At 42.1% G+C, this 25,598-nt stretch overlaps 1 protein-coding gene across 29 annotated transcripts in view; it reads right to left on the bottom strand.

The window, feature by feature from the left end:
• The window catches only part of CLASP1 (cytoplasmic linker associated protein 1), a 276,145-nt gene that overhangs the window by 85,785 nt on the left and 164,762 nt on the right, over window positions 1–25,598 (bottom strand). For 11 of the 29 annotated variants that reach the window (XM_043576524.1, XM_043576531.1, XM_043576535.1 and 8 more), the window contains exons 16-23: window positions 21,632–21,709; window positions 19,524–19,691; window positions 18,874–18,923; window positions 17,963–18,133; window positions 16,142–16,189; window positions 15,633–15,656; window positions 3,136–3,240; window positions 829–855 (exon numbers count right to left, since the gene is read on the bottom strand). In XM_043576524.1, the coding sequence (XP_043432459.1) occupies window positions 829–855; window positions 3,136–3,240; window positions 15,633–15,656; window positions 16,142–16,189; window positions 17,963–18,133; window positions 18,874–18,923; window positions 19,524–19,691; window positions 21,632–21,709 (671 nt within the window). The remainder of the gene's footprint in view (window positions 1–828; window positions 856–3,135; window positions 3,241–15,632; window positions 15,657–16,141; window positions 16,190–17,962; window positions 18,134–18,873; window positions 18,924–19,523; window positions 19,692–21,631; window positions 21,710–25,598) is intronic. The other 18 variants (XM_043576529.1, XM_043576537.1, XM_043576545.1 and 15 more) reach the window with 6 other exon arrangements.

Genomic DNA, 25,598 nt, shown 5'->3' with positions numbered 1-25,598 from the left:
CTAAAAAAAAATAATAAATAAAAATCACAAATAAAATGGTAAGAATAAACTCAAGCATGTCAGTAATCATAATAAATGTGGCTGGACTAAATTAATCTCTTAAAATAACAGCGATTCTTGGATTGGTTTAAAAAATAAAATGAAATTCAACTACATACTGTTAGTAAGAAAGAAACAACATACCTAATACAAAACAACAAAACAGAATAAGACAGCATTAAAAAAGGACAAAGGATATTTCATATTGATGAAAGAATAACTGTCCATAAAGATATAATTGTCATAAACCCTTATGTTCCAAATAACATAGCTTTGAAATATAAAACATAAAATTGATAAAAATATAGGGAGAAATTAAGAAGACCATGATTATTAATGTACCTCTAAGAAAGATACTAACTACTGAACCTAGTAACTAATAAAAACCTTTAAAGGAACACAACCTGGAAATTAAACACACACACACTCCATCATTCAAATGAATCACTAAGGTGACGAATCATAAAATTAGGACTTTATAATGACTTAGCTACAATTTAAAGTGAAATTCATTATAAAAATCACCAGTACGCATCACCACGAAGAACCTGTCTTAGGACTTAATAATCTTGCCCATAAACTTTGAGCACACAAATGAATTATTAAACTGTGTAAAAAGAGAAAAATCCATTTTAAACACTAGAATTTGAACATAACAGAAAAAAAATGCAGAAAGATTAAGCTCATAATAGGGAGAGAAATTAACATTGTGCAAGGAACATGGGGTGAGGGAAAACACTAAAAAAAAAAAAAAAAAAAAAAAAAAAAGCAAGAAGAGAAACGGCTTACCACCAGCAGGATTAGCAGATCTGGATCCTTGATTATGAGAGCAGACCAAAGGACAGGCAAAAAGTGGATTAAAAGACAATAGCACAATACAGAAGGTCAGCATGCAACACAACACAAATGTCTTTGTTCACAAACACATTAACAAATTAGCTATTTCTTCTAGGTCTCTTTCCTTTTTGTCCACTTTTGTACTTATGTTGATTTTACTCATATCATACTCTATTGGCACTGACTTCAGGTCTGTCCATGTAACATTTAGGAACCTACATGTGTCAGGTGCAGGAGATGCAGAGAAGACAAGTGTCTTGCCCTCCAGAAGCACATCTATACTCTCTAGTTCTGAGCAACCGAGAGAAGTGACCACATCCTACTCGTTTATGTGTTACTGCCGCCTTAAGTGGTGCTGCTTACTACCTAGGAAGTGCTCAGTAAACTTCAATGAATTCAAAGAAACTGCTATTAACTAGTTTCACCTGAATGTCCTATGCCAAATCCTCAAATATTAAAACATTAATTTTCACATATTTAAGTCCTCAAATATTTAAAATATGCTTGTTAACTCTTAAGGGCCCTAAATCTAATGTTAATGATATCTACTTAGTACTCTACTGGCACTATGAATGCTAAGTATACCTACATTTGTAAAACATATAAATATGCTCATATTTACTTCCTATTAAAATAACTGTTTAAAAAAATACTTAATTTATATGACTAAGCTTGAGGTCCAGCCTTGATCATTTGCTGGTGTTTTCTCCCTTCCTAGGAGGGGAATTCGGTGAGTAAAATGAAACTGAAGACTTTTAAAGTGGAGCCCCAAGACAGAGTGCAGTATTTCTATAAGACTGAGGAACGGAAGCTCTAATCATGGAGACTATAGAAAATTCCTCTGCAAGAACGTCATCTTCACCACCTGCTAAGCAGAGGAGCCAGGCTAGGGGCAGGAATCCCTGCAGAGGCCAATGGCAATAAATAGCAGACACCGAGAACTGTAAAGTACTATCCAACCTCACTCCAAGAAAGGAAATAACACTTCACAGCTAAAGAACATTTTTTATTAAATTCAATCTTAACATACTATCTCAATATGGAGTCTTGAGTATCTTTTGTCAAGAAAAATTTCTCTGCAAGAAGACCTGACTCATGACCAGAGTATCAGATCCATCTGTGACTCCAGGCATCGCTAGGGTTCAAGAGAATAACCAGAGCCTGGATATTGTTCCCAAGGTAGAAGCTGCTGGGCCACAGCTGTACAATCCGTGTCGTGTTGTACGTTGTGATACGCTAGACGCGTGGGCTTCTGCTTCAGACAATCCTGGCAGGAATGTATGACTGGCATTCTACTTTTCTTTTCAGAAAGGAGATACGCTTGTTTAATACGAGGCCTGGAGTTACCAGAGGGACATGGGAGTATTCACAAGGAGCTGAGAAAGGCATTCTAAATACTAAGGAAAACCTAAGGTTTGGCCACAGATGGAATATTCTTGACACAAACCAGACAGCTCCTCGGGCCATGAAGGAAGCAGACACACATCTACTAGAGAGTGCTGTGCTGAGGGCCTGTGTGCAGCTCCCAGGGAAGGAGAGCCTTTCTCGGCCACACTCATCCTGCCCAGGAGAACTCGGACCCCCAGCACTACTCTACACGTGCACAGAGGGAGTGGGAGACTCAAAAGCCAAGTGTGGCTGGGGAGTGAGACACCAGGGTGGTTCCTAAGGGCGATCTGAATACATTCCTTCCATCTACGGCTGCTTTCGTGGCTGATGCTAGCAAGCCAAGTGACTCGACACGTACAGACACGCAGTAACAGAAGCAAGGGTAGCTGGGCAAAGCGGGGCCTACGCTGGCAGGAAGAGAGGAGCAGGCTGCAAATGTTAGAACAGAGGGTTAAAGGGGACAACTGTTAATGGATTTGCTTATTACCACTCGAAAGAGAACTCCACGTTAAAATAATCCCCAGGTACTGCTCTTAAATTATATCAGAGGGAGTCCTTATCGACAGTAAAATGGGTCATAGCCCAGATTTATCTCAATTTGAGATGCTTGAGGAAAGGCAGAGAAACCACATTTTAATCATTAATGCTTAATAATACAAAATTTAAATCACCTGGCAAGGAGACAAAAGTACACTTGAATACTCCATTTTGTGAGCTGACTCAACGAACATCAAGACTACTCACGGTATCTTACAGCCACACAGATGTGGTTTTCTCCTGAAGTACTGAAAATATTATAAATCTTTCAACTGTAGAGTGAGCTGATTGAACAAAACTGACACAACAGAGAGTATAAAATATACTTCTTACGCTGGGACTGTGAAACCACTTTGGCGCGACTGCGGCCTCGGTTATCAGGTGTGGTGGCGACACTGGTGGCACTCCCGGAGCTCTGCCGTCTCGTGCGGATCCGACCTGGAGGATGTGCAGCAAAAACGGGGTTTCCATAATGTTTTCAATCAGTGTGACCTACTCAAGAACGCAACCCACACCACGAACAAGAGGCACCGACGGGGCCACCTACAGGGGGCGCGGGTCTTCCTCACAAGCAGTCCTCACCCATTGCCCTGTGTGCACGCCCGTGTATTTGACCGGCACCCAGAAGTTCTACAGATATGTTAGTTACTCCTGAGAGTAAGTCATGAACCCGGAAGGTGCTTCTGTTTTTGTTATTCTAGCATATTATATTTTCAGATGAGGAGATGACAGCTATTTGAGGACTTTTTCCCCCAATTTTTTACACATGACATTTTCTAGTTTATCATCTACAAACCTGTCAAATTTTCAAAAGCAGAAAATATGAGCAGTCATCTTAAGAAAAATACTACAGAAAAAAGAATAAATGCACACCCCCCCCCCAAAAAAAAAACCCTTAAAACTCAGCAAGCAACAAAAGCTACAGTACCCTGGAGAATAAATAGGTTTTGACAGGTAGCAATAAACTTCTATTTTAAAGCATGTATGCCAACAAGTTTCTAGGCTGCAAAAGATGAAGAAGGCAGAATCAATATTAGGAGTACCTAGAGAAACAACCACCTAAAAATAACGCAATGTCATAGGCAGTTATGAAAAAAATTTGCTATTGTAAGTAAAGCAATCTGTTAACTCCCACTATTAAATCATGAAACCATAAAAACAAAAAAGAATTGAGAAATGCAAAATCACTGATGATTAGAGATTAAACTTTTTGAAATTCGGGGTTTCTTTGATTTCAGAGGAGGCAGAAAATGTCTCTCCGGCCGTAATTCAATTAGAACAGCAGTCTGACTATTAAAATATGGAGAACAGAGGGTTGCTGGAGGGACTGTGGGAGAGGGTATGGGCTACATGGGTAAGGGGCATTAAGGAAACTACTCCTGAAATCATCGTTGCACTATATGCTTGTATGTAAATTAAAAAAAATAAAATAAAATAAACATAAATTAAAAAAAAGAACAGCAGTCTGATACGGAAAACACAAACCATGGAACTCACGTTGGCATCTTACATTGTTCAAAACCACTTCTACCTCATCATCGGAGAAAGCTTGCAGAACAGTAATCCAGAAAAATAAACCCTAAGGCTTGAACAAGGTTCAAGAAGGGAGGGGAGGAGCAATAAAAGTACTACATTAAGAAAAAAAAAATTGAAACTAGAAGGAATCCATGGCTTTTAACGGCAGTTTAAGTAAAAACTCACAAATTCTAGAAACTGTACTAACAGCTATTATGTGGTATTATATTAAGAGCTGTATGTACGTGAACTCGGAATCCTCATAAGAACATATAATTATTCCCATTTTACAGATGAGGAAACCGAGAAATGGGGATTAATTAATTTGTCTAAGGTCACACCACTAGTTTAGCTACCTGTGCCTGCCTGGCCAACTGGCTGGCCAACCTGAGTGAGGAAGTAACCACACTGAATCAAGGTGGTCACCAAGGCAAAGTCAACATGAAAACCAACCGAATCTCACTTCCTATTTCAAATTTACTACAAAATATTTAGGTCACAAAAAACATATTTTAAGTGAACATCCATACCCATTCAGCTTAAAACATATAAATCTTTGCTGGTGTCCCTGTACCCCCTACCTTCTTCCAACATTTGGTAACCTGATCCTAAACCTAGCATTCATCATCCTCTAGCATTTCTTTAAATTTTTAATACATTTAGTTGCATAACCAAGCAACAGATGGCATCATTTTATACATTAAAATGCTTTTAATTATATCATAAGGTATGTATGTTTCTAAAACTTACTGTTTCACTTAACATTTTATTTGTGAGGTCACTTATGGAATTGATTCTTCTGTAGGAGGTACAGGAAAGATCCACTTTATTTTTTCCATATTACTAACCAGTGTCCAAATGAACTTTCTTACCCCCTTTCTCACTGACCTACAAAGCTGTCTTTGTCATTTACCAAGTACTTAAAATACATGTGTGGACTTGTTTCTCAATTCTCTAGTCTGTCCCGTTGATGTGTGTGTCTACACCAGTAAACATCACAATGTTAGTATTAGCTTTAAAAAAAAAAAAATCTTGCTAATTGGCAGAGAAAATCAACCCACTTTTTCCTAAGGCCCTTTGCTCTCTTCCAAGTGCTTATAAAGATACAGGTTAAAATGGCCTCTGTTGAAATCTTAACTGGCATTATGTGGAATGCAAGGTTAATTTGGGGAGGAAAGGAGACAGCTTTATGATATTGATATTTCTATGTTTTTTTTTCCTTTACTTATTTCACTTTAAAGTCTTACTCAATTTTTACAGACTTATTCAAAGGTGCCTTATTTTGATGACACATAAATATGTTATTAAATTATATTTTCTAACTTCTTGACAAATATGAATTAATCTTTGTATTTTGATCTTAATTCTGGGAACCCTGCTAAACTTGTGTTAATTCTACTAACTTGTACATAGATCATTTGGGGTTATCTAAATAGAACACCATCTACAAATAAGACTTCAGTTTTTTTCCCTTAAAACTCTACCCCTTCATTTCTCTGCCTTTATCCTGCTGTCTTAGGACATGTAGTCCACGCCCACATGGGTAGGATTTGTTCCTTTAAGCCACATTAAAAAAAAAAAATCTGGAATTTCACAAAAAGTATGGTATTTCAACATGCTAAGAAAACTCCTTTCTATTCCTAATTGCTAAGAATTTGCCAAAATGTTTGTAATTTTTTTTTTTTGATGCTTTCCATGCATCTTCTGAGATAAAAGGATTCTCCTAATGTGCTGAGCTCCATCAGGAAGTTTCTAAGCTCTGAAACCTGAGCTAAACCCCCACACTCACGATGTACACACTCACATACACAAGATGTCTTGACTGTACCTTCTCTGGTTTATTACTAAAGGCTGCATTAAATGAGTGAAAAAGTATTCCCACTTTTTCTTCTCAGAATTTATGGAAGACTGTGATTCTCCAATGCCTCATACAATTTGCATTTCTTTATCCTGTCAAGTGAATGTTTAATTCCTATTTCATTAACTTGTACTCTTATCTTTATTATTTCCTTCCTACTCTCCTTTGGGTTTATTCTGTTCTTTTTCTAACAAATTGGAAAGAAACTCCTAAATCACTCTCTTCGAATATAACCTTAAGGCTATGAATATTCCTCCAAGTGCTGCTTTTGCTTCATTCCGTAAGGACTGATATAGTTCAACATAATATGTTGCTTTAAAAAAACACATTACTAGATCTTATTTGCTAATGCTTTCTTTGCTTTGGAAAAATAAGTTGGATCCATATTTCACATTCACTCTTTACACTAAGAAAAACAGCAAATGAACCTAAGACTAAAATGTAAAACATGAAACCATAAAAGTTCTAAAAGAAAACATGGGAGAAATCCTTTGTAATTTGCAGTGGAAAAGTCCATTCTAGCTATGAAAGCCATTAGAATCAAAGATAGGTAAATCTTACTACTTATTTTGTAAAACCTCAACATGACAAGAAGAAAATGATGAGCAAGTTAAATTGGGAAAAATTATTTGCAATTCATATTACAAAGGGTTAATTTCTTTAACATATAAAAAGTTGTAAGAAGTCCACCAACCAGTAGTGTGCTGGTAAATGTGTAACAATTGGCTGTGGGAGAGGATTCCTCACTGATTTGTGTTTTCCAATTTCCCTGGTGTCAATATTCCCAGGCCAAGTTCAGGCTACTGACATGAAATCAACCAGATTACAAAATGCCTGAAAATTTAACAATTAGCTGTCATGAACTAGTTCAAGACAGCTCCAGCACACCACTGGCACAACCCAATATAGAATGGACAAAGTCTAGGAACAGACAGTTAACAGGCAATAGAAATGGCTCTTAAGTGTGTGAAATATTGTTCAGGCTCACTCGTAAGAAAACAAAATTAAAATGACACTGAGAATGCCATTTATCACCTATCAGACTGGCAAAAATCTATAAGAATATGCTAATATTCTGGTGTGTAAAAATAGAGGCCCTCTCCTTCATTGAGGAGTGGAAATTAATGTGGCCCCTACAGAAAACTACTTGGCAATATCTGTCACAATTACAAATGCATGTGCTTCCTAATCCAGTAATTCCACTTTTGGCAAATAATCCTATCAAATATGCTTGCAAACATGCAAAAGGATGTATATAAAAGTTTATTCATGGCAATGTTACTTGTAATAGCAGAAGTCTGGAGGTAACTCCAATGTCGGTCAATAGGGAACTGGCTGGTTAAGGTAATAGCAGAATGCAGTACAGTGGTAATCAAGAATGATGAGGTCCTCTCTAATATGGAAAGTCCTCTCTAATATGAAGATACATAAGTGAAAATGCAGTATAGTAAATATGCTACCTTTCTTGTTTTAAAAGGAGAAAATACGATTTTTGTATTGCTTCTATATGCAAAGAAACTCAACAAAAGTGAAACTACAAGTTGTAAGACTAGGGTTGAAGGGAAAGACGTGATAACTAGGCAAATGAAAGGATGGGAGGGAGACTTTTAACTGTTTACCTCTTCCTATTTTCTGAGTTTTGAACCACATAAATGTATTAGCTATTAGAAATTTATATTTTTACTATCGCTTGCTCCAAAGGAGAATTTGCGAATGTTTTCTTTATATATTTGTAGGCTATTTTTATTAGGCCCATAAAAACAGGATAATTACATGTTTGCCACTTACTCATTTTTTATTACATAGCAATCCACCTTTGTAAAGGTTTTGCTTTATTTTCTGTTCGTTATTAATAGATCTTCAACAGCTTTCTTTTACGTATTTCTTATTGTCTTTTACTCTATCTGCAGCCTTGTATTTTAGATTTGTCCCTTTAATTATCACATAGCTGGATCTTTAAAAACAATCAAGTTGGGACGCCTGGGTGGCTCAGTCAGTTAAGCATCTGACTTCAGCTCATGTCATGATCTTGTGGTCCCGTGAGTTCAAGCCCCGCATCGGGCTCTGTGCTGACAGCTCAGAGCCTGGAGCCTGCTTCAGATTCTGTGTCTCCCTCTCTGTCTGCCCCTCCCCTGATCATGCTCTGTCTCTCTCTCTTAAAAATAAATAAACATTAAAAAAATTTTTTTTCAAGTGAATAAAATTTAAAAAATCCAGCCTGGGGTGCCTGGGTGGCTCAGTCAGTTAAGCAGCTGACTTTGGTTCAGGTCATGATCTCACAGTTTGTGCGTTTGAGCCCTGCATCAGGCTCTCTGCTGTCAGTGCTGAGCCCACTTCAGATCCTGTCCCCATTTCTCTCTGCCCCTCCCCTGTCTGCACACACACTCTCTCTCAAAAATAAACATTTAAAACAACAACAACAACAACAACAACAACAACAACAACAACGACGACGAAGTCTAACAAACCTTCTATTTTAACTGGAAAGTTTAGCTGATCTGAGCTTATTTTTACTATTTTATATGCATGGTTACTTGTTTTGATTTTTCATTTTCCTTTAAGTCTGTTGTTTCCTTCTTTTGCCTTAATTAAAAAAAAATTTTTTTATGTTTGTTTAGTTCTGAGAGAGACAGAGTATGAGCTGGGGGAGGGACAGAGAGAGAGGGAGACACAGAATCTGAAACAGGCTCAGCTCAGAGCCTCACACAGGGCTCAAACTCACAAGCTGTGAGATCACAACCTAAGCTGAAGTCAGACGCTCAACCGACTGAGCCACCCAGGCTCCCCATCTTTTGTCTTAATTTTTTAAGGATATGATTTACTACCTCCTAAGATAATGGTCTCATAGATTAAAATAACATTACTAAAAACACAACTTCAATTAAATCGTACTTTTGGGGAGATGGGAGTTTTAAAAGCCGTCCCTTTTCAAATTAAACTTTTTACTTTGAGGCAATTGTAGCCTCACATGCAGCTATAAAATGGAATACAAAAAGAGCCCGTGTGCTCTTGGCCCAGTTTCCCGCCACGGTAGCATCTTGCAAAACTGCGGGGGACAATCAGAAGCAGGACGTGGACGGTGGCATGCTCCATCCATCTCATCCAGATGTTCCCAGCTTTATTTGTATGTAAACCCTGGCTTTCTTTTGTGGGTAGTCTCTTGGTCCCTCTGGCTGCTTCTATTACCTTCTTCCTCAAGCTGTGGTGTCACCATCTGCCTTGCTTGGGATTTGCTGGGTTATCTGAGTCTGTGGTTTAGTGTCTTTCACCGATTCTGGAGAACTCTCAGCTACCACCCTCTTCAGATGCCTCTGGCCCGTTCTCTGTTAAATGTCTTTACTGTCTTCCACGTGACTTGATGTCTCTGTCACATTTCACAACTCTCCCCTTCTGCGCTGTGCTCTGGACAGCACTTCCTGTCCTAAGTTCAGGAGTTCTCCCTTCATCTACATGGATTCTGCTGCTCAACTTATCCACTGAGTTGTTGGTTTTAACAGTTTACTATATTTTCATTTTCAGAAGATCCAACTGTTCTTCAAAACCTACTTGGTCATTCTTTATAGTCCACAGCTCCTTTTGCTTGTCTTTCCAAATTTTTTTTTAACTTCGTGAAATGAAAGGATTCCTTTTCTTGGAACCTTATAGGAATTCTTTAAGATCCAGATTGAAGTTCAATTCTTCCAAAGAGGATTAATGTTTGCTCCTGCTAGCGTCCTGTGGACACAAGCAATCCACAGCCACTTTAATACCATTTATCTATTTGGGTTTTTCGGATCACAAAGACCACAGTGTAAATTCTGATCAAAAAAACTGTGTGAAGGTGTAATTTACGGTTGCAAATTATCAGGGAAGATTACTTTCCCCCTGTAGCCAGTATAAAGATTGAGTTAACTTCCTGGACACCAGTGATGATCAGGTCTTGGGTCTGTCCTTCACCTCCTGTCCTCCCATGTCCTGCATACCCATTGCAGTAAATGCCCCAAATCTCTGACATTCAGTCAAAGACCTCAAGGTACAAGCCAGCTTGGACCCTCACCTGCTAGGGTTTCTGTTTCTGCTTAGGTCTGGGGATTCACTGTTTTTATTCCGTATCAGTGATGTGTCCTCAACAAGGAGGATCGTTCAGACTACTCAATTCTACATAATGCTAAAAAAAAAATTTCTTATTTCTCTTAAACATTTAATTATTTCATATTACATAAAAGGTCCTTAAGTCTTGAAGGACTGAATATGTTTGTATTCTTGGGGTGCCTGTGTGGCTCAGTCAGTTGAGTGCCTGGCTTCGGCTCAGGTCAGTCTGTGGGTTCGAGCCCCGCATCGGGCTCTGTGCTGACAGCTCAGAGCCTGGAGCCTGCTTTGGATTCTGTGTCTCCCTCTCTCTCTGCCCCTCTCCCTTTCGTACTCTGTTTCCCTCTCTCTCAAAAATATATAAACATTAAGAAAAAAAAAATTTTTTTATGGGTAAGGGGCACTAAGGAATCTACTCCTGAAATCATTGTTGCACTATATACTAATTTGGATGTAAATTAAAAAAAATAAAAAATTAAAAAAAATTTTGTTTTAAGTATGTTTGTATTCTTTTTCTCTGCTGCTTCTCACTCATTATAGATGCACTTATAGCTTAAGAGCTCACACTTGGCAGGTTTTAATCTGTGGGAACCCCAAGGAACCAGATTTGAGGGTCTTCCTCTGTAGAAGTTCACCGTTCCTGTCAGGCGCCCTTGAGGGCTAGAAACGCAGACCACTTTACTTCATTAGACACCACAGATAATAAAAACTGAAGGTACAGCTTGCAGGAGAAAGAGCTCAGTTACAAATTGGGGGGCTGGTTTTTTTCCCCTACCTAAAGCAGAGTCAAGAGCTCCATGTCAACCTGAAGATAAAGAGGTTTTGCTCCTAGCCCACCTTGTCATGGATTTATAGCACCTTGACAATGCTGCCTCAACACCAACCTTACCTGTCACCTGGGGGAACACAGCGGCTTGATTCCATCTGCCCCAGGGACTCACATGAGTCACTAAGACCTCAGGGCACCCTTAAAATCAATTTCAGGGAATTAAAAAGGCCTTTTTTGTGTTGTATTCAGATACAGATTTCTTTTGTAAAGAGAAGGCTGTTGGTTCGTTTGGTTCACTGTATTAATTGATGATCTTATAAAGAGATGATACAAAATACCCTTTGGTCTTTAAGAAAAACAAAGTCTATTCAATAAATGCAACGAAGAGTAAAACTATACTTCACTTCTACATGATGACCTGTTATTGACATTCATGTTCATTCATACTGTGTTATGACAGAGACAGAGAGTGAATCGACATGGAAGAAAAATAATGTTAAGATAGACAGAAATAAGAGATAGAGGCACCCAGGTGCCTCAGTCAGTCCATCATCCGGCTCTTGATTTCAGCTCAGGTCATGAACCCAGGGTTGTGGGATCAAGCCCCGTGTTGGGCTCTGTGCTGAGCATGAAGCCTGGTTGAGATTCCTTCTCTCTCTCTCTCTCTCTCTCTCTCTCTCTCTCTCTCCTCTGTGTGTGTGTGTGTGTGTATGTGTGCCCCTCTCCCCCTCCTGCACTCTCTCTAAAATAAAATAATAAGAATAATAATTTTAAAATAAAATGAAAAAGAAGAGTTTAATAGAGAACTGTCCAACAGAAAAAAAGTTCTGGAGCTGGACAACAAACAAACTCACCCACCCCAAGAAAAGCAGACCTAGAAGAAAACAAAGAATTGGAGGAGGACAGCCTTTGACTTTCATGGAATATGTGAAACAGAACAGCCATACCGAGTGGCTTTTTAATAAAGCTGCTGGAGAATTCCTTTCCATCACACTTCCATTCTTCCAGAAGAGCCCTCAAAATGGGCAACAAAACCTGTGCACCCGGTTTAACTTGCAGGCATGGTTTTCCTACATTTAGTCCAAGGCAATTAAACAATCATGATGGGGGGGGGGGGGGTCTGTGTGGCTTAGTCAGTTGGGACTCTGACTCCTGATTTCAGCTCAAGTCGTGATTTCACGGATTGTGAGACGGAGCCCCGTGTCCGTGTGCACTCTGAGCACAGAGCCTGCTTGGGATTCTCTCTCTCCCTCTCTCTCTCACCCTGCTTGCATGCGTGCACTTCACACATGCTCTTCCTCAAAGTAAACAAAAATTAAAAAAAAAAAAATCACCTATCAGATAGTCTCATGTCACTAAGGTTTCTGTCCCCCTTATGATAGTTGCAAAATTTCAGGCAATTCTCAATTTAGAGGTTATCCAGGTTGAAAGGTCTTCTAGGTAAATCTCCATCATCACACAGGGGCATTCTGGCATATGTATCCATTTTACAACTCACAGCTTCCAGGCATAATTAAACCGACCTCAACTTATTCATTTGATGAAATCAAAATTTGGGAAGTTGACCACTTCTAAATTCTCTTACCTACAAGCGCTTCTCCTAAAGGAACAACTCTCCTCATATTTTTTACCGATAAAACTAAAAGAATCTTAGCACTCTTTTGCTCCAATAGACAAACATGTATTTTTTTCATTGTGTAAAAAAGCCAATCACTTGGAAGTCAGAGTTCTTGGAATAAATATATAAGCGATACCAAATGTTTGATTTCCCAATGAAACTGAACTAAAATTTAAAGTCCCTTTCCTAAAGAGCAAACAAGGCTACATCACTTTTATTCTATAATCTTAAAATCACCGGTAGTTAATCATAGCCTTTGACTTAATAACACAGGATCATCTATCCTCTGAAACGATCAATAAGTCATCAGCTCCCACTCATTGGAGCCATTGGAGCCTGATAACTTTTCATTTAAAGGTATGTGTTCTGGGAAAAAAATATGAACAAGGCATTTCCTAAGTACAATAGCTAAAACAAAAAGGCCCCCCAGAACCCCAAAACAAACAACCACAAAAAACAGTAGTAGATGAGAATGTACTCATTTACCACAAGTGTAGCATCTCATCACAGACTCATCCCATGAGTGCCAAAACCAATGACATGAATGCTTCTTTCTAAAATCCCCCAGATTATTCAAACGTGACGGGGAAATAAACTTTTGTCCAGAAGATGAGGTTCTGTGGGCTCTTCCCCAAAAATGTTTTCTGACTAGTTATAAACGTGAGAAAGGCTACTTGATGTGTATGATTAAAAAAAAAAACTCCCAAGTAGATGTATTTTTCTCCATTCCCACACTAACAAAGTTGCCGGAATTCAAATGCATTATCTGAATTTTGAATTTAGAGCATCCAACTATTGATTCCAAGTCATAGCTTTGTCTCCTAATGATGAAAGCACTTGTCCCTTCTTGCTCTGGCAGCTAGACAGGAAAATAATTTCATAGGCTTATTAACAAATCTTAAAAAGGACCACAATGGTTCTAAAAGTTCAGATAGGAAACTCAGGCCCAGCGTGATATTTACTGCTGCCTTTTTCTAATATCTGTATGCAGCTCTTTTGAGAACCACCACTAGGCCTCACTGCTCAAACAGCCAGGGCGTCTATAGCGCTGGAGTCTGCGGCCCACCAGCACTGTGTCCTTTCCGTCTCACGGGCACTCCAAGCCCGAGGCACTGATGTCCGGCTCTCAACAGCCTGCACAGCCCTGGGACACAGAGAAAAAGGCTCACCGGCTCCCCTCACTAAGCTTGTCTTCCGTCAGATTCTGAACCGTCTACAACGAAGGGCCCCATCTCATTCTCCCACTTCTACTGGAAGGGGAACCAGAAGGAGACTCCTCGTTCTTGGTCTCCTGCACAATAACGGAGTAGGTAATCTTCTGACCTTGCTCTGCACTGGTAAAAAGAAAACTGATAAAAAGAAATAAAAGTGAAAAATTCCTAGCGCTGGGGAGAACAGCAGGCTGATTTCAAGTCTTATCACACAGGCATATAAAATTAGAGCATCTGGAAAAAAAATACAACCCCCTTGGAACATCTTCACTTTCCACTTCATCTACATTACAGAATTCCACCCTCCGCCTCTCTTCCACCTAGGCCGAGGAAATACGTACGATCATGTTGCTGGGAAGGAGAAATGTAAGATCACTCGTTACAGGCTAAAAAATGCAGTCACCGCCAGCCCTCTGTCGTCTGCTCTCACAAAGGAGGTCCTCACTGTGACATAGGCTTCTTGTCCACTTTCACCTGGGAAACTTTTCACCTCACACACTTGTCCAACCCAAAGAACCACCACTGACTGGGGCTTACTGAAAATTCAGATTCTGTTGCCCTTTCCAAACTTGATCTGAATTTTCAGGGGGAAGGACCCAGGACTCTGTTTCTTTAGTACGTTGCAGGTAATTTTTATGAGGTAAGTTTGAAGAACACTGACCTTGGGACTATGCCCATCTTTAAAAAAATTCCATTCTGAGTTTTTCCTTTATGAGTCCCTGAAGAAGTAGTGTATTGATTAAAAGTGCTCTGAGCTGCACACATAAGGATAAAAGCCAGCCCACTGCAGGCTAGCCTTTTGGAGCTGCTATAAATAAGGTATGACAGGAAACTAGCAACTGCTAAGTGTTAAATCTCAGGCTGAGGGTTGGTGGGTCTAAGCCACTATCTTAAGCACGTGAGGTTCCTCTAAATTTCAATGATTTGAGGCATTATCCTGCTCTCCGGGTAGAGGCTGCACAAAGGGATGGTGTAGCCTAGCATGTGCTAATCCAAGAGGTAGGCAGGCCAAAATGGTTATGTCTTAAAGTCAAAAGACAATGCAAAATCAGGAGAAAACTTCCGAAGAATGGCATAAAAAGAAACCAAAGGGGATCTGGATGTGTGTGTTTCGTTCACCATGCCAGAGCCCGTGTGGAGCGCAGAACGTGACACATTTAATACATGGAAGGCATTTAATACACGGTTGATGAGGGGAAGACTGAGGGTCAACGAATGAACGGGTATGTGTCAGTGATACAAATAAAAATGACATCACGTGACTCAGTAGCATCTATAGGAAAGAGAAAAGTTATTTTTTAAAAATTTCGATCAATTACCTGGTAGAAAACCTTTACCGGCCTTTTGACCTAAGTAAATGACACTGAATTCATTTTCAAAACAGGAGAGGCCCACAGAAGCACAAAGGTAAAGAGAGGAAGAAAGAGAAGGGAACGAAAGCTGCGAAGGGGGTGCTTCGGGAATACCAAGATCTGAGAGCAGTAGCCCCCGGGCACGGCAGCACCCAGCACCCGGACAAGGCTCATCCCCGGGGCAGGCCGGGCGCCGGAAACCACGGACAGCACACGAGTGACAGATTCACCAGAACCACGACAGGACAAGGAGGGCGAGGAGAACTCAGGTAGGGGGAAGGCAGAGAGGCAGGGAGACAGAATGAAGAAGAGCGGAGGGAGCGTGCAATGCGTCATGCAGGGACCTCGGTGGGGGCGAGTGGGCACCAGGCAACACTCAGTGAGCACATAGGACGGGTGAAGGCGAGACACACCCCAGTCACAGAAACAAACCGCTTACCCTCCGCTTTAGTGGAAGTACCGTCTTTAAGCAAATTAAAAAACAAGGGAGGGGATAACAGGGAACAGTTAGTAACATTAAAAAAAAAAAATTAAAAAGCAGAATGTTATTAGCTACTAAAAAAGCAGAAGTACAATTTAAAATAAAATCAAAAAGGAAACAAGTTCAACAGCAAAGCAGATTCTGAAGCAAGTACGTGTGCCTCCGATTAAAATCGGCTTAGTAGAATGTTGCTTTTGCTTTTGGAAAACAAGCTAAAAAATGTCAACCCAGGGTAGCGCCTCAGTTGACACACTGTTGGGCTTTTGTTTTAGCCAACCCTCATCCTCTCAGAATTTCTTTTTCTTAGAACCAAGTACCAGTAGAATAAGGGGGGGGGGGAACCAAAAGCTAAAGTACTGAAGAGTCCCCCAAAGAACAGAGGCAGAGAGGAAGCTGAGAGAAGCTAGCTCTAGCAATGACGCCTACCCAACTACACGGTGAGCGGCAGAAGCTGTACAGCAGGGTACCTGAGTCATGGCCTACGGACTCCATATCTTCCCTCATGTGTCTGGACTCTAGAAGTTCGGAAAAGGATCGTCAGCTTTAATGCTACACTTCCGCACGGATATCATGTGCCGACCTAAGTAGTCATCGTTAACAATTTCTCAGTAGGATTATGCTCAACTTCCCAGGTTTTTTGTTGTGTTGTGGTTTTGGACACGAAGCAAGTGGAGGCAGGGTTCTCGGAAATGCTGAGAGAGTGGGAATATTCCGGTCCTGTTACCTGAAGAGCTAATGCTGGGCTGAAAATGTATCCTCAGTTGCTTGTAAAAGGTCCATTTGTATCGTCAGACCAAAAGACCTGGGTGCTTTTGCTAGCACTGAGGGAAGTCTACATGGTCCATATTAAAATATCCAAGGTATGCACAGAAAAAACAAAGACTACAGAGTCCTCTAAAAGACAGTTTTTACTCAAGTTCTCAAGCAGCGAAACAAACACTAACTACAGATACTCAAAGTGGATCAAATGTATTGAAACACGGGTACATATTTAAAAACGGAACTCAAATGAACAGAGCTACCCCACCCTGGGAGAGAGCTGTTCTGACGTCCCCCTTACTGGATGACTACGTACCAACCTAATGTCATAAACACTCCAATGTAATGTTACAGTAGTGAAGCGATGGGAAGGGAGAGCACTTACTGGGCTTCTTTCCAATCAAAAGTACCCGTGTTTGAGGGGTTTGCCGAGAGAAAACAAGACCGACCTTACAAACATTCCAGAACACACTCCTTTCACGTTCTCACGTGCTTAGCACAATCCGTTTTTTTCACCTTACGGGGTAATCGCTTACAAAGGACTTTTATTAAATTATTTAATTTATCCCTCTCGTGTGTCTGAGCTGGGTGACAATCTCCACAACTAATTAGGTAGAGAAACCAGAGGCAGAGACTGCATGGCCTGTTCAAGGTCAGCAAGCTAATAAAAGGCAGCCCAGTAATCTCCCCTTGGCGCTCTAGCCTGTGACTCCGTGCTCGGAACACCTTGAGAACGTCAGTTTTGGAACAGACTTTGGAATCGGTTTGTGAACCAATTCAGTCTCAATGTTTCATGAAATTTTAATTGTACGTGTTCAGTCTCCACCAGAGTCCCCAGGTTCTGGCTTGACGACTTTGCTCTAACAAAAATAAGATGAAGTCAACTATCAGCCCTACACACAGGTGTTCATTTGCTGAAAAAACTGAGAAACTGACCTACCATTATGCCAGATATAAATTTTTTTAATAATGTTTCAAAAAGTCCTTTGGGCTATTGTTAAGAGTAGGTATAGTCTCCTCCTGGCACTCTTCTGAGGAATATGGTTATGCTGGCCAGTAAGTCCACCACATTTCTCTAGAGATGCCCCTTGCTCTCGCCCCCAATCCTGCACCTCGGCCACTCCGGTCAGATCCCCGAACTGGGAAATACCGAATCACAGTGACTGTCTTCAGCGAATCCCTCAGGAAAGCGTTCTGGCTCTGCCCCACCCACGTCATGAGGCAATGTGGGAGGTGACAAGGCGCTGGCTGGGCTGCCACGAAGGGGAAAGTGAAGCTGAGGGGTGGCTCTGTGCGATGCACCACGTGAGCACCTAGGTACTTACTCGTCCAGAGAAAGGGAACACTCAACAAAGGGTGGCTGGTAACCAGCAGGAAATGCACAGAGCTACTTATACTTAAAAATCAGGCCTGCAACAGTGAGAATTTCCTCAATGATGGTGTTTTGTAATTTGCTAAGCAAATCTGAGCAGGGCTAAGTGTCATCTCAAACAGCAAAACCGGGGAAAAGGCAGTGGGGGTCTGGTTACCTAAGGAGGCGTAGGACCCCGGAGGCAAGGCCGCTGCAGAGCTGAAAGGCGTAGCACCCGAGGCCGATGAGACCTTCGACTTGGCACTGGCTGCTGCGTTCACGTCAATATCGCTTCGAGACCGCTGGAGGGACCCGGTCGTTGACACGGATTTGGTGCTGACCGTAGAAGCTTGAGTGGGGAAGGAGGAAACATCAATAAGGACCACACGAGAACTGTAAACATACATCGTCACAACTTGTTTGGCTTTTCCTATCAAATTTTAAGGAAGGCTGGAGTGCGTGCACACTGACCACAGTTTCTCCTGGTCACCGAAGACAGAATTCAGCCACCGCTGAAGAACCACAAGCACACACACCCATTACACTTATTTTCTTGTGATCAACTATAAACCCCAAAGAAATGGACCCTATCTCTGGGTAATGTGAGAAGTGAGACCATGAAGAAGCGCCCACACGTGGACAGTTCCCGCACGCTGTGGCCTAGGTGTGCACTCTCAGACACCCTCCCGCTGCCGGGGAACATTCCACTCTCCCACCTCGAACAGCCGCTATCCCACTGCTGTTGCTCAAAGCTTCACCCATTGTCCCTAGTCTCCTATCAAGTGACCAGAGCAAAGCAGCAGCACTATTTGGGGAGGGATCCACATGCTGGAGGGAGGTGGGAGAGGAAAGGTCACAGGGCTCCACTTCCACCTGCCCAAGGCATCCTCAGCGTGGGTTCCTCACAGCCCTCAGCCCCTGGGACAGCGGGGCTCTACTCAGTCCAGCAGGAGCGCCGCGAGAGTGCCCTCTGCAAACCTGAGGGGCACCTGCAAGCAGGTCACCGGCTTCCACCAACCAAGCAGCCTCTGGGAGCCTCACAGAAACAGGCCTCCCCGAGACCACCTTCTCCACGGCCGTCAGTCTTACCTCTAGAGGTGGTGCTCCCGGTAGGACTTCTTTTGGCAGAGAGTGGCCGACTGAAAAGTATACACGCATTTATTATTATCCAATGAGCACTCCATCTGTGTTCACACAAGTACAGTCTACAACAGGAGACTAGGAGGATGAAGGAATCATTGCAGACTTTTCAGGATTTCTCAGGTAACTGGGACCACAATCTTATCAATCCCCAATTTTGAACAAAGCTTTAGCATTATAGACTGGACTATCTTCCAGACATACAGAGAGAAGTCGTGGCTAGAGACAGAAGTTAGAAACACAGTGCGAGGACAGTAATACATTCACTCCCAAGTGCCGAACGCCCTCCCTTTCCAGACTTGTCTCCAAGTTAACATTCACATTCTCTTAGAAGACCCTTTCAAGAATTCACTTATTCGATTCCAAAACCGTATTCTGGGACTGCCATATAAATTTCACTAAACACGGCTATGGCAGAGACCGAGGCGCCCTACTCCTTACCGGTCCCCCGGTATCTTACGTAGCAGAACCTGTCTGAAGTAAGGGGAGATTAGCACAGGCACGTATATGTAAAAACACAGCTGGCATTTGTGTTCTCATGTAGCAAACCTTTAAACCTAAAAGCTCACACTAACGAGAAGCACGGCTGAAGTGCTTACTTCAGACTCTCTTGAGAGCTTGAGGACGAGCGGTCGGACTGCGGCAGAGACACGATGCTGTCCGAGTTCTTCAGGTGGGACTGCAGGGCTTTCTGGTAGGAGGACTCCAAGGTGTGGTACAAATGCTCTGCTTCTCTGCTGAAGTGACTGTGGAAACCCCAGTAGCACCTAGGGAAGACACGCAGCGGGCCGCACAGTCAGGATCACGTGGGGCTTGCGCCCAGCTCTGCAGCCCACCACGTGACACGGTCAAGGACTAGAATCCTCGGGTCGCTGCTACCAGGAGCGACACAGGACCAGGAAGGGAGAGTGAACAAAGGGGGCCGCGTATGGATCCTGCCTGCACAACTTACTGGCTCTTCTGACACTGGACAAGTTACCTGACTTCTCTGAATCGAGTCTCATTTACAAAATGCAAACTAAAGGGCTGAACCTTAGAGAAGATGGAGCTTAAACACCCAGAACTAGACCCAGAAGATGGAGGGCACTCATCAGTGGCAGCTTTTCCACACGCCGCTCGACACTCATTGACTGGAGGTGTTTACAGTTGCCTTAGATGATGTACAACAGAGAGGCGCAGAGATGCCCGCAGCTACTTGAAATCTGTATTGCAGTGTGACTAAAGAACCAGAAAAAACCAGGGAGGGAATATACATGCCAGGATAAAAGCCGCTGAAGCGGGTGACTAACAAATCCATTCCTAATAGTTGTGAGCAACTATTAACGAGGGCCCTTATTTTGGCAAGAACTACCCAAGCTGAGATTATGGTAAGCGCTTCAGTGATTCCAGGAGGTCCTCCAAAGACCTCAGAAACCAGGAGAATGGAACGTGACTGAGGGAGCAGTCACGGAACAACACAGACTTGAGGAGGATGTACGAGTGCAGCTAAATAGAACAGTAACGTTCTAGGTGAGGAATAACAGACTGCCTGTGTCAAGGAGAAGAGCCGGGCACTGTGAAGGCACAGAGAAAACTCCACGGGTGCAAAATTCACAGCACTCACCTACACACTGCCCGAGACAGAGGAAGTCTCAGCATCTGACCCGTGGGTCACAAGGACACGATTCTGCCCAGGGGAGCACGGAATGCACGGCCACAGCCACAGGACGGGAGCGTTACCAGCCCTAATGGCAAAACTGCCTCGATCGTGGGATGGTGAGTGTGCGTCCCCACTGCGTCCCATCACCCGCCTGCCCCTCACCACGCTCACACTTCCAGAGCAGCCACCTGACACCTGCAAAGATGCCCTCTCAGGTGAAGGGTCCCAGGGCCCATAATTTTTCAAGGGCAATCAAAAGGTCCCTGGGGATTATGACCTGGCTTTTAACAGAGCCTAATGAGTAAGTCTGAGCATGCAAACAAGTGCTTTGCAGATTCATGTAATAATTTCTCATAAATTTAAAAAGGAGCATTTTATTGTGTGCCTCAGTCCTGTTTATACTCAAATAATATCACTCAGTCTCTTAGGTCTGGGCACCGAGCAACCTTCTAAGCACAAAAATAGAGAGATATTGTGAAAAGGCTTTTGGGGTCATATTTAACAGTCATGAATAACAAAACATTATTCATGTAACTTAACAAATGTTTAAGTTTTTATTTATTTATTTTGAGAGGGAGAGCACTAGCAGAGGAGAGACAGAAAGAGAAGAAGGGAGAGGATCCTAAGTAGGCTCCGGGATGTCAGTGCAGAGTCTGACGTGGGGCTCGATCTCACAAACTGTGAGATTATGACCTGAGCCAAAATTAAGAGTCAGACTCTTAAACAACTGAGCAACCCAGGCGCCCCATTTAACGAATTTTTAATAAGGCAATCTAGGGGCTCCTGGGTGACTCAGCCGGTTAAGCATCTGACTTTTCAGGTCATGATCCCAAAGTTCACGGGTTGGAGCCCCACGTCAGGCTCAGTGCCGACAGCTCAGAGCCTGGAGCCTGCTTCGGATTCTGTGTCTCCCTCTCTCTCTGCACCACACCACCCCTCAGCTTGTGCTGTGTCTGTCTCTCTCTCAAAAATACATAAAAATTTTTTAAAAAATAAGGCAATCTAAACAACACATCTGAAACATAAAAATAGTGAATTAAAAACAAATGGTATACAACAAACACTTACTTTCTGGCTTCTATCCTTGCTTCGGAATCGGCATCGTGTATTCCCTTCTTTATTGTTTCGGCTAATACTGATATGTGTCTAGAAATTTAGGAGAGAAAGCAGTGATTGTCATTAACATGTGGTTTTATGCAGATGAAATCAGGTGTGAAAATTACAAAATGGCATTGTGGCTTTGTGCCCAGTTAGCCAACTATCACGCAGAGTAGAAAATCCAAGCACTCCCTTCTCGGCAGCTCTAACCTCTACCTCTGTCCCGGTCCCCCCACCTCCACCCTCCACCGGCTGCCCCTATCTACCTACCCTGTGGGCGAGTTTGTTAAACAATGGCTGACTTTTTTCACGCCATACTTATTTAGCTCCATCTTTTATGAACCCAACCAGTAAGACTCTACTTTCCCACAGTCAGAACTAGTTTCTACGGAAATCATGAGGTAATAATAACCTTAATATGAGGAGGCTACCCACATCACATTTCTATAAACACAATGTATTCTTCAAGTTCCACTGTGTAAAATGAAATAATTTTATAAAATCCTGCAACAATGTTATGAATAGGTATTTTCTTTAGTTACATTCTGCCCTAGCAGAGAAGAAATTAGTAAAGTATCTCTTTGAATGTCTAACAGCTTTTTAAGAAAAGAAAAAAAGGCTGGAATGAATTAGTCTCCTAGAACAAAGAGTAGTTACCAATCTGCCTCATGCCTCATTCATTCATTCAGTATTTGGCGAGTGTCTGCTAAGTGGTGGGTACTAAGCAAGGAGGGGAATGAACAAAAAACACACAAGGCCAGATCTGAGTTCTTCACACGTGACTGTTCTACTCACAGGTCCTCACATCAGATCTCTCATTCTGATTTCTACCTCTCAATTCTAGAACTATCACTGCCTATCAAGAGATTAAAGAACAAGAAAGTACTGAAAAAACGTGTGACTATCCTCTAGATTCAAGAACTTTGCAGATGAAATTTTACCTCTGGGAGGGATGGCTTTGTTTCCTCTCTGACCCCTGCAGTACAGAATGGGACTCCCGTAAGTACTCGCTTCATTAAAATTCCACTAGTAAAATGATTAGTATGCTGTAAGCTTCTTGACAAACTAAGTAACATGAAAACATGGGTGGCAAAACATCATCATCTATTCTCTCCAAATGTAATGCAGAAAGAGTAACAGGCACCTGAAATTCAAAGGAACTAAAAATGGGAAAGAATGAATCTTAAAATTAAGAGACCTGCTTAAGAATTCTGCCATAATCCTACCTTTTATCTTCATGATGTGAAACTTACCACACATCAACCTGAATAAAGAGAAAACTGCTAAGTGTCTGATACAGGGGGATCAAAAAGAAAACCTTCAGATGAGTGGAACTCCTTTAAGGACCTAAGAGTTACACCTGGCCTACAAAGAGCAGCTTGGAACATTTACTTGGTTGGAACGGACACGAATGTCAGGCAGCTGGCTGAGAGCCAATAAGGAGTTAATTGTGGCTGACTTCTCAGGAAGATGGCAGAGTAGAGGACTCCAAGATCACCTCCTCCCACAGATGTAACTAGGTAACACCCACATCTGTGGAAATAACCCAGAAAACCACCTGTAGATTGGCAGACAGACTCTCCACAGCTACGTGTAGAGAGGAGGCCACCCTGAAGAGGGCAGGAAGGGCACAGATGTGGTAGGAGCTAAACGAGCTCACCGGCTTTCCCCAAAAGGGAGAGACACTCAAGACACGTGCAAGGGAGAGGACCAAACCCTGACACCAAGCACCCCAGGCACAAGAACCCACATGAAAACCAGAGGAGCACAATTTCTTGAGTTCTTACAATCATGGCGCTTACCACCTGAAACTTTAAGCATCAGCAGGAGGTAAACAGGAAACTGAGGCACCACCCTTAAAGAGTACAGCAGCCCCTCAGAGATACAGCACAGAAGCAACACTTTGAAAAATGCCTGGGGTATACAAGAGGGACGTTTCTTTACTAATCTCTAAGCATGTGCTGGGGGGCAGGAATCCTTAGGCACAAAGGAGCTAGTGGGTCCCCTGCCTAGACACACCAACACTTGGGAGAACCAGCTCAGCGCCAACACGTTCCACCCAGCTTGCTCACAGCATGTCTGCCTTCTCCTGTGGACACACCCTGTCCAGCCAAGCCTTTGGTTCCAGGTCTCTCTCCACAGCAAACCTATGCAAAACTTGTACCATAAGTCAGGCAGGAGGAAAGCAGCCCCGACAGGGATCAGCACCTCTGCAACGTGACTCCTGTCCTGGGGAAGGAGGGGAAGAAGGAAGATAAGCACACACCCAGCCAGACTGCGGCCCCAGCAGTGGGCTGGAGTCAGCTGGTCTAATGAACCCGCTAATGAAAGCTTCTCATGGGAGAACACAAGGAAAGTGCCCGGCAGCTCGGTACCACCACCTCTCTGGCAGATGCCCAGTCCGACGTGACTCAAGCCCAGGTGGCTCTGGACCGGCCCATTAACAACACAGCAATCAAATGCTGCCCACAACAAGGAGAGAGCCAATGCAGACGACTGGACTGAAAGGAAAAGCGGCTCAGCCCCAAGAGCAGGGCACACACAACACACATGGAGACACCCTTGAAGTGCCAGGTTCTGGTGAACTGGGGACACGGCACTGCAGGGCACTACGGGACCTCTTCCTCATAAGGCCACTACCTTCAAAAGCAGAAGATGCAGCTGACTTCCCTAACACAAAGAAACAGACACAGAGTTAGACAAAATGAGGAGAGAAAGGACTATGTCCCCAGTGTAAGAATAAGACAAAATCACAGCAAGAGACGTAAGCACAATGGAGGTAAGTAATCTGCCTAATAGAGAATTTAAAGTAATGGTCATAAAGATACTCACTGGACTTGAGAAAAGAGTGGAGGAAGTCAGTGAGACCATTAACAAAGAGAGAGAAAACATTAAAAAGAACCCATCAGAGATGAAGAGCTCAAAAAACTGAATTAAAAAATACACCACAGGGAATAAATAGTAGAATAGATGGAGCAGAAGAATGAATCAGCAACTGGGGACAGAATAATGGGAAGCAATCAAGCTGAAAAGGAGACAGGAAAAAAAAATGAAAAGACTTAGGGCACCATCAAGCATAGTAACATTTGCATTATAGGGAATCCCAGAGGAGAAAAGAGAGAAAAGGGGTTAGAAAATTTATTTGAAGAAATAATAGCTGAAAATTGCCCAAATCTGGGGAAGAAAACAGAAATCTAGATACAGGAGGTATCAAGAGCCCCCAATAAAACAACACAAGGAGGTTCACATCAAGACACAGTAATTAAGAAGTCAAAAAGAAGTGATAAAGAGTGTATTTTAGAAGTAGCAAGATAAAAGAAAACAGTTACATACAAGGGAGACTCCTTAAGGCTATCTGTTGATTTTTCAGCAGAAACTTGGCAAGCCAAAAGGGAGTGGCATGATATATTCAAAGTGCTGACAGAAAAAATTCTTCAGCCAAGAATACTCTCTCTCTTCTTTTCTCTTCTTAATGATAGCCTTGCTGCATAAAGAGTTTCCCAGACAAACAAAAGTTAAAGAAATTCATAACCCCTAAACCAGTGAACTCTTTGAATGGAAAGGAAAGACCATAAGCAGGAGTAAGAAAAGTAGGAAGCACAAAAGCAGTAAAATTAATTGCATCTATAAAAATCCATCAAGCGATTCACAAAATTAAAGGATAGAATGTATACCACCACATACCTAAAGCGTGGAGAGAGAGGAGTAGAGACCTAAAAACTTAAGCAATTAGCAACTCTAGACTGCTATATGCATAAAATGTTATCTACAAACCTAATGGTAACCACCAATCAAAAACTAGTAATATGTACACAAACAATAAAGATAAAGGAAGCCAAGTATATTACTAAAGAAAATCAGCAAACTGTGAGAAGAGAGCAACAAAAAAAAGGAACAGAGAATCAGTACATAAACAACACTAAAATAAGTAACAAAA

The sequence above is a fragment of the Prionailurus bengalensis genome, chromosome C1 (assembly GCF_016509475.1).
Source record: "Prionailurus bengalensis isolate Pbe53 chromosome C1, Fcat_Pben_1.1_paternal_pri, whole genome shotgun sequence".
In the NCBI taxonomy this organism is placed as follows: domain Eukaryota; kingdom Metazoa; phylum Chordata; class Mammalia; order Carnivora; family Felidae; genus Prionailurus; species Prionailurus bengalensis.
The sequence above is the reverse complement of the archived record's forward strand: the minus strand, read 5'-3'. Positions and strand labels throughout refer to the sequence as shown.